Source organism: Rhamphochromis longiceps, linkage group LG3 (assembly GCF_057381845.1).
Source record: "Rhamphochromis longiceps isolate RC_006_pf linkage group LG3, R_longiceps_female_GT1.1, whole genome shotgun sequence".
Lineage (NCBI taxonomy): Eukaryota > Metazoa > Chordata > Actinopteri > Cichliformes > Cichlidae > Rhamphochromis > Rhamphochromis longiceps.
In genome coordinates, this window is record NC_140559.1 from 1471895 (window position 1) to 1481708 (window position 9814).

General features: G+C 43.4%; 1 protein-coding gene across 1 annotated transcript; it reads right to left on the minus strand.

Annotated features, from left to right (window-relative positions):
- Positions 1–8102: 8102 nt before the first annotated feature.
- On the minus strand, positions 8103–9814 carry LOC146672464 (nuclear factor 7, ovary-like). The gene has a single exon (XM_085402223.1). It carries the CDS (start codon positions 9809–9811, stop codon positions 8426–8428), a length of 1386 nt encoding a protein of 461 aa, XP_085258349.1. The 5' UTR covers positions 9812–9814; the 3' UTR covers positions 8103–8425.

Here is a 9814-nt window from a genome sequence, read left to right on the forward strand (position 1 = left end):
GGGGGAGGAGGTGGAGGTGGTCAACAAGTACCTCGGGCTGTGGGTGGACAATAAACTGGACTGGTCATGCAACACAGAGCACCTGTATAAAAAAGCCCAAAGCCGACTGTACTTCCTCAGGAGGCTGAGGTCTTTTAACATCTGCAGGAAGCTCCTGAGGATGTTTTACCAGTCGGTGGTTGCTGGAGTACTTTTCTATGCTGTGGTGTGCTGGGGGAGCAGCACAGCAAAGAAGGACTCATCCAGGCTGGAGAAACTGATCAGGAGGGCTAGCTCTGTGGTCGGCATGAAGCTGGACACTCTGGTGACAGTGGCAGAGAAAAGGACATTAAAGAAACTGCTGGACATTATGGACAATGCTGGGCATCCTCTGCACACGGCCATAAACAACCAGAAGAGTCTGTTCAGTGACAGGTTGCTTCTCCCAAAGATAAGAACTAACAGACTTAAAAACTCCTTTGTCCCACACGCCATCAAACTGTTTAACTCCTCTCTGGAGGGGAGAGGGAGGGGAAACAGGAGGACAAAGGAGGGAACAACTAAGCTGTAGTGCCTCTTCACCTCACTGTACAATAAAGACTTTTCTTTGTCTGCACAAAAAAAACAACAACAAAAAAAGCATAATAATCGATGTTGTTGTTAATCGATTACATGTCCCAGACTCTACTACTAACAATACAAGATCCAGTAGCACTGCAAATATAGGAAATGGGTATTTTTGAGGCCGTCTTCCAACAAGTGCATTGTACAAACAAACTGGTGTTTTAAGGGTTAAAAATGTAAAAAGTAATTACTATTTTATACTTGTGAAAAGAACTGATGTTAGTTTAAAAACTTGCAGTAAAACTGGCAAAAAAAAAAAAAAAAGCAAGCAAGCAGCTGAAAACAAAGTGCTGTACACTTGACATGCCAAAAACGATACATTGAATAAAAAGAAAAAAATAATAAAATGATTGGAATTAAATTTTAATAAAATCAGCACATTAGATTGAGCTAAAACAATAAAACCAGGGTCATACAGTGTCATAAGCCAAGGAGTAAAAATGGGTTTTAAGACACATTTTAAAAGTGGACAATGAAGGGGCCTCTCTAATGTGCTGGGGCAGATTGTTCCAGAGATTATGAGCAGCATTAGAGAAGCCCTGTCCCCTCTGAGCTTCGTCTTGGACCTGCTTGGTACCTACAGGAGCAGCTGGTCAGCTGACCTGAGAAACCTGGGGGGTGAGTAGGGATGAAGAAGCTCAGAGAGGTAAGGCGGAGCAAGACCTTTAAACATTTAAAAACAAACATGAACTCTAAGATATACAGGCCGCCAATGGACTGAAGCGAGGATGGGAGTTATGTGCTCTCTTTTACGAGTTCTGGTTAAGAGTCGTGCAACAGCATTTTGGACCAGCTGCAGACGAGAGAGAAGAGACTGACTAACTCCACAATACAGAGCATTACAGTAATCTAAATGAGACGAAATAAAAGCATGGAGTAACATAGGTCTTACCTTTGCCAACAGCCTTAAATGATAAAAACTGGACTTGACAGTAGTTCTAATTTGAGTTAATTTAAAATCACTGACCATCTTAAAACCCAAGTTAGTAACAACAGCTTTAAAATACTCTGCCAGGGGTCCCAAATCAATAGTGGAGGGATCACAAGGTCCACTAGGACCAAACACAATCACGTGCTGCTGTTGTTCAGCCGCTGGTTTCCTCTTTCTGGTGCAAAGTGGGCCAAAAGCAAACAAGAGACACGGACTCGCGACAGAAAAGCCGATCAGCTGATCGTTAAGCAGTTTCATGATTGAAGTAGCAGCAAGAAGAGGCAGTCGCTCCATATATCGTTTGTTAAGCTTAACGCAGGAATGCTTTACAAACATTCAGAGATGGACTTACACACTTGCTTTACTTCTCTCGGGGATAACTTTGTTGGAGATGAAATGCCGGGTTGCTAGCGAAGCTCCAAATGCTATCCAGACCACCGACAGGTCCCGCATGCCACAGCCGCTCTATCACGTGATGCATACTGCTCCGACGTGCTAACGTTCTGAGGTGAGTTACGGCGTGTTGCAAGTTTTGTGAGGTGCTTTCGTGATATTTAATGGATCAGATTACATTTTTTATTTTTCTCCGATATCCGATCCAGTAATTTAGGTCAGTATCGGACCGATACCGATACGTAATATCGGATCGGTCCATCTCTACATTTTACATCAGATTAAAACTTTGGTTGTAAGATTCAGATAATTTTTTATTAAAAGCTTGATATTTTAAATGAGAATAAGAAAGAAATGTCTTTGTGCCCTCCTTTCCCTGTTCATGCCCTATCGGCCCCCCTGGCTAAACTTTGCTAGATCCGCCCCTGCACAGTTACCAGCCGTCAGCTACGTAGAAAAAGATCCTAGTGTAGAAAGTAATATTAAATAAATCCTAACCACAGATTATCACGCTTAAACGTGCTGCTGTTGTTCAGCTGCTGGTTTCCTCTTTGTGGCGCGAAGTGGGCGATAAACAAACAAGAGAGACGGACTCGCGACGGAAAAGCCAATCAGCTGATCATTGATCAGTTTCATGATTGAAATAGCAGCAGGAGAGGGAGGGAGAGAGAAGAGGCAGTCGCTCCATATATCGGTTGTTAAGCTTAACGCAGGAATGCTTTACAAACATTCAGAGATGAACTTACACACTTGCTTTACTTCTCTCTGGGATAACTTTCTCGGAGATGAAATGCCGGGTTGGTAGTGAGGCTCCAAATACTGAACCAGACCACCGACAGGTCTCCACGCCACAGCCGCTCTATCACGTGAGCACACTGCTCCGACGTGCTACGGTTATGAGCCGAGTTACAGCGTGTCACAAGTTTTGTGTGTGCTTTTTTGATATTTAATGGATCGGATTAATTTTTTTATTTCTCTCCAATACCCGATCCAGTAATTTACGTCAGTATCAGTACCAATCAGTACCAATAATTTAGGTCAGTATCGGACCGATACGTAATATTGGATCGGTCCATCTCTAGTAAATATAATGAAAAAAGCAGTGGCCCTAATATTGAGTCCTGCAGGTCCTAAACTGAAGGGCGTCAGAAAAGGACTCATGCCCTAAAAAGTTAACACTAAAAGTTCTAAGACCTAAACCAATTCAAAGCAGTACCACGAATGCCTGCAAGATGTTGTAAATGAGACAGTAAAATGTTGTGGTCTACAATGTCAAAAGCAGCTGTTAGGTCAAGGAGGACAAGAACAACATGATTACCAGAATCACAGGAAAGGAGGATATCATGAAAAACCCTTAAGAGTGTTGACTCAGTGCTATAGAGGTTTTTCAAACCTGATTGGAAGACCTCCAAGATACTGTTCTCATTTAAAAAAAAAAAAAAAATCCATCAATTGGAAATAGACAGAGGGGTCAGACTCAGGGGAAGAAATGAGAGAGTAGCTGTAACCTCAATGAAAAAACACATAAAATCATTAGACAGTTTATGAGAGGCCTCCAAACAGTCACTTTAAAACGAAGTCAATGGAGTTAAATAACACACGTGATTATTACTGTTGGAGGAAATGATCTTAGATAGGTTTTTTTATTTTAGCCTCTTTGACCATATCCTGATACGTCAGCAGTCCTTTAAGATTTGAAGAGACACCTGCAGTTTGTCCCTCTTCCATCTGCGTTCAGCTCTACAACACTACTCCTCACAGCCCGAGTGGTGTCATTAACCTCCTAAGACCCGAACTCTTCCATGTCATGCATTTTTAATTTCTCTTTGCTATTCGGGCTGATTGGGACTTGATGAATGTAAAAACAAAGAATTATCTTTTTACCTGATTTTGCTCTACAGGGGCCTGATATCCACATGTGAGGACATTCGTTTTAAATTTCAATAGAACAGTGGCGGTAAAATGTCCTCGTGAGTGGATATCAGGCCCTTTAGAGCAAAATTTATTATTTTGGTCTAGACAACCCAAAGTGTGATGTCCACATGTCAGGTTCTAGGAGGTTAAACCAAGGCTCGGTTTTAGCCTTGGGCTGCCTGGTGTTGAGATTAGCTAATTTGCAGTGCCTCAATAATGCTATGCTTTTTATTAATAGGTGTTATAAAGTTATATAGTGTAGTATTAAGTGGATACAGCCCTGAAAAATAAAGGCATGAGACCATGTGTCCTTGGGGAGTAGAAAGCTGCAGACTCTCACTCACGCTTGCCTGGGAAAAAGTAGATAAGAGGGACCATCTCTAGTGGAAAGTTACTGGGACACTGTTGTTTAGACTAGAGTGGGACGCCCTGTAATAAAACTGTCAGGGGCACACCACTATTTTGAGATCTGCAGCAACGTGTCATGCAGGACGCATCTCCCTTCAGGAAGTCATGTGAAAGAGAAATAAAGAGTTAAATGGTCTACTGAGCCGTGTTTTGTCTTCCATCAGATGCCTCTGAGGAATCAAAAGAACTCGGTGAAGTGTTGGTACTTAACACTGGTTTTTAATGGTGCCTCAGAGTTCAGGATAGCTAGGCAAGAAGATTCAAACCAGGAGCTGAGGTCCTCTGTGTCCAAGGGAGTGAGATCAGCAGGGTCAGACAGGCTAAAAGCAGAGGAAAACTGGGCGGCAGTGGAAGAGTTACTGATCTGACAGCGGCGAACAGTAGTTTGAACGGTAGTGTGTTAAAACACAGCATCAAATAATACAATTATATGGTCAGGAAAGGCAGTGTCAGACATTTCCACGTTACACACAGGCAGACTGTGTGACAAGACCAGGTTTAGTGTGTGTCTGTATTCGTGTGTGGGACCAGATACGGACTGGACCAGATTAAAAGTCAATAAGGCTTAAAAACTCCTTCACCAGAGGTTTGTCAGGACAGCAGACATGGATTTTAAAATCTCCCACAATGAGAACGTGATCGTTCTTATCGGCCCCATCTTGGATCACAACGGTCACAGACCTAATCTGTTTGTGGCCAAAAACAAGCCGAACAGATATTGATTTTGAACAAATCCAGAGGGTTAAACTGTGGGCGGTAATAATCTGAGAATGACCTGATGTCATTTTCTCCAAAAGTTGTTAATATTCTGATGTGACTTAACGCTTATCAGCCCTGCACTCTGGCACATTGAGCTACTTTGGCACATAGTTAGCCTCCCCCATGGTAGAAACTCTCAAGCTTTCACCTGAAAGCCCGCAGTCCGTTAGTCCTGACCCTCTCAGACATCGTTCACACTCTCACAGGTAAAGTCAACATCATGAGGTCGCTGTTTTCCGACACTGAGTGAATTTATGGCGCTGTGATGTGACTGAGTGCAGATTAAACAGTTTAACTGAGCTCAGAGTTTCTTACCGCTCAGGAGGAGAAACAGCAGCATCTTCATCCTCCTTTAAAAACCACAGCAGCCACAAAGTCCGGTAACCCTGGATGAAGCAGAGCTCCCACACACGCCTCACTGTGGCTCCTGTTCCTTGTGTTTTGTATATGCGGGGAAACACCCCGCTTTCCTCCAGCTGTAAGTACTGACAGTTGCTGCGTTCAAAACACCTCGGATTTACGGACTACATTCTAGAAAACGGGACAAACAGGATTTGTTTTGCTTCTCAGCACGTAGAACCATTCAAACACCACAGCATAATGTGGTGTCGCGATGAGGAATAACCGGGGACGGTAACTAAGATGTTGACAACGCCACCTGGGGGAGGGAGTTACACCCCAGGAAAGATTTCTCTAGCCAAAGTATCACACTGGCTACCAAAGCCCACAGACTCGTTATTAACGGCAGAGGTGAGACAGATGAATTTTACAAAGTTTATTAAGAACTACTACTAAAAACATAGAATTGTAAAATCAAAAAGGCACCTAAGGTAGCAGGGTTGAGACGGCAAAATAGATAATTAAAACACTTTATTAACAAAACGACCAGACTCCCTACCACGATGCTACCCTAAAAACAATCACAACATGTTAAAAGAATAACTAAACAAAATAGTGGAGGCCGGCCACTTGAGGAGGCAACCTACAGGGAGGAGTGCCCAAGGGTGCCACCAATTACTCACCTGTGCAACTTCACTGCAGACCTCACTGTCACTCACACTAAACTCTAAATGGTGCAATCTACCTATGCCCGGTGCATACACTCGCATGCATCGGGAAGGGGATTCCACCTCACGTGCCTAGCCCCTCAGCAAGCGGCCGCACCTCCACTAAAACAATAAAACAGAGCATAAAACGTTACACACATAAATAAAAGATTTACATAAAACAATTACACCCCAAAGTACTGTTCGTTATAAAAGCATCACATAACAAACAAAACAGCATGTGACAAGACAGCAGCAGTATAGTGCAAACCTGCAACAAAAGAGGGAAACAGTTGTCAAGGTCCACCCTACTATATGCCACGTTATGATGAACACAAGGGTCCCACTTACCACTCTCTAAAGGGTGGCCTTTTGTTGTGGGCAGTCTGAGGTACACCTGTGCACTACTCATGATGTCAGATCAGCATCCTGATGTGGCACACCTGTGAGGTGGGATGGATTATCTCAATATGGCAGATGTGCCCACTACCACACATTTGGACTGATTTGTGACCACTGTTTGGGAGGGATGGTTATATTGTGTATCTGGAATGAATTTTAGGTCTCTACGTCCATCCCATGGGGAATGGGAGCAGTAACAAAGGTGTTGCGTTTATATTTTTGTTGAGTGTATATATGAGAATCAGAATCAGAATACTTTATTGATCCCTGGGGGAAATTATTTTTTTGTTACAGTGCTCCATTATAAACCAACATAAACCAACATTAAGACAAGACAGACAATACGCTAACTAAGAATAGTACAATATATACACATATATACATAAGTCACTCATTAATAAATAGCTGGAAAAGAAGCGTGTAGTTGTAGCAGTAACCAGTGTGTTAAGTGGATGCGTTGTACAGGGAGATGGCCACAGGCAGGAAAGATTTCCTGTGTTGTTCAGTGGTGCTTATATACACATGTATATACTGTGATGGACGCCCAGATCTGCACTCCAAATACAAACAGACTAAAGGTGTTTCCTCCAGAAACAAAGACAATATTTACAAAGGTCTCACAGGTAAATTGTGAGCGATCACAGCAGCATCTCATCCTGACTAACAGCTTTTAGATGCAGGGAGAGCGTCGTGGTTCAGAGGTGGTTCAGCAGATGATGAAGGCCTTTCTGTTGCATTGTGTAGTGCTGTGGAGGCCATGATGGTCGACTGGGTCTGCTTCTACTGAACTCACAAACACTTCTGAGGTATTTACACCTGAAGCCTCATTGAATGTGAGTCAGAAACAAACGGCTCAGCTGTGATTAATGGATGTTTCCCTGCATTTCTATTTTCACACAGTTTATTTCTTACAGCAGGAAAACTGAACAGAATGTATGTAAGAGGTCAGAGTGAGGATGACGTCACTTAATACAGGAAATACATGTTTGTCTGTTTTGATGATGAAGGACTTCTTCAGCTCTGTAAACAGCTACACTTGAGAGGACAGAGGTGATTTCATGGATCAATAACAATGTGTTTATCAGCTTTCATCATCGCAGTGGAGACATGACGTCAGATCTATCAGAGTGAAGGCCGTCTCTCTGATGACGTCACAGAGCAGAGTCCTTCTGTCCAATAAAGGATCTCAGATCAGCTGCTGCCATCTTGTGGCCACAGTTGGTTACTGTCTCTGAAAGTTGTCTCATGTTTCCTGTTGTCCTGCTAACAAAGGCTGGAGCTCATCATGCTGAGAGGGCAGCAGCATTTTGTGGCTCTTCACACATGTTCATTATATTCTGATGATCCTGGATGGAGACAAACTACAGATAAGTGTGTTCAGCCCAACTAGTTTATCTCATTACAGCAGTTTGATGTTTCCCTTTGAATCCCCCTGAAGATCCTGACAGTGAAGCACGTACATAATACTCCAGCCTTTCAACTCTGAGCTTATTTAGTTCTATTAATACACTGAAATCTCATTTGTGTCATGAAGAAAGTCTTTAATCAAACAGAATTCAAAGATCAGAAACATTTCATATATGGAGTTAAACATGAATCATTGTTTCAACAACATATTTATTGTTGTCATAAACAGACAAGAAGACAACAACAAACTGCTCCTCCCATTCAACACATGTCAGTCCATATCCCAGCAAACTAAATCATCTCCATTTACACATCAAATAGAAACATGAATCACTTGTAATGATTAGAAACTTGATAGAATTTCAAATCTAGTTTGGGGAGTCATTCAGTGAGAAACAGTGAAATGATTTTCCATGTGAAAAGGTGGACAGCAGAAACAGAAAGAAACAGTGAAACTAAAAGAGAAACAAAGAGCTTTGGAACAACGAGGCAGCAGGAGGACAGCTGCAGTTTAACAGCTTCAACTCACTGACAGGAAACAACATTAGAAACATCATCATCCTCAACTCATCTGCTGCACTGACACTGACACCTTCAACGGACACACCTTCACTTTACCACCAGTGTTAATGTATGGAAACATCCTGTGAGTGAAAGTGTGTGTGAAGGTGTGTATGTGTGTGTTAGTATCAGGATCAGAGAACGACAGCTTTCCTCTGTTCCAGTCCAGATTCACTCTGATCCTCTGGAGCTTCTTCTGGACTGAGAGAGCAGATTCTGCTGATGGTGAGCATGCTGAGTATTTACCTTGATAGAACCATATTGACCATAATCCAGGCTCTATGTCTCCCCTCCTCTGCACAGACTCTGCTAACATGCCCAGGTCCCAAAATAAATTGTCTCGAACTTCAACATCCCAGCTGTGAGTCCCTGAGTTAAAGCCCTCAGAGCCCAGGACAGAGATGTAATTATCAAATCTCTCTGGATTATCAGGAAGCTGCTGCTTCTCTCCTCCTCGTCTCACACTGGTCAGATCTTCAGACAGGATGAGTTGTGGATGAGCAGTGTTTGGGTCCAGAATGAGAGGAGTGTAGGAGACCATGTCCTTCATGTTGTTCCAGATGTTGAAGGTCAGGTTGCCCAGGTGTTTGGCCTGGTCTATCAGAGCTCCTGAGGGCAGCTGTGGATCATCCAGCAGGGGGCAGCGCTGGACTCTTTCCACTGCAGCCTTGTAGTTGTGCAGGAATGAGACGTCTTCAGCTCTCAGCTCCTCCTCTGTGGCTCTGACTGTGTCTGAAAGAGCTGCTATCTCTCTGCTCAGAGCCTCCATCTTCTCCTTCATCATCCCACTCTTCTGCTCCTCTTCCTCCCTCAGTGCAGCCAGCCTGGCCTCCTCTTCCTCTGCTAGAAACTGGTGAAGCTTCTTAAACTGCTCCTTAATCTGCCTCTCTGTGTGTCGGGCCTGGACCTTAATGTGTTCTGCTGTTTGATCAAACTTCACTTGAACTCGTTTGCAAACCTTTAACTTCTTCTTTAAGGGCTCCAGAGTTTCCTGAAGTTCCTTCTTGTGTTGTTGTGCAGCTTCATCGATGGGTCTGAATCTGTGATTGGTGTGTTTTTCTGAGTCTCTGCAGATGACACACACTGGCTGCTGATGGTCCAGACAGAAGAGTTTGAGTTTCTCAGAGTGCAGACTGCAGAGAGCCTCTGAAGCTCTCTGATCTCTCTCCTGTAAGAACGACTCACACAGGTTCTTTAAAGCCAGGTTTGAAGGTGGATCATCCACTGATATTTCCTTACAAACTGGACACTCGTGTGTTGGTCTCTCTCTCCACCGTCTCTTCAGACAGTGTTCACAGAAGCTGTGGCTACATGACAGAAGAACAGGATCTCTGAAGACCTGCTGACAGACCGGACAGCAGAGATCCTCCTCTGATCTGGAAGCCATTGA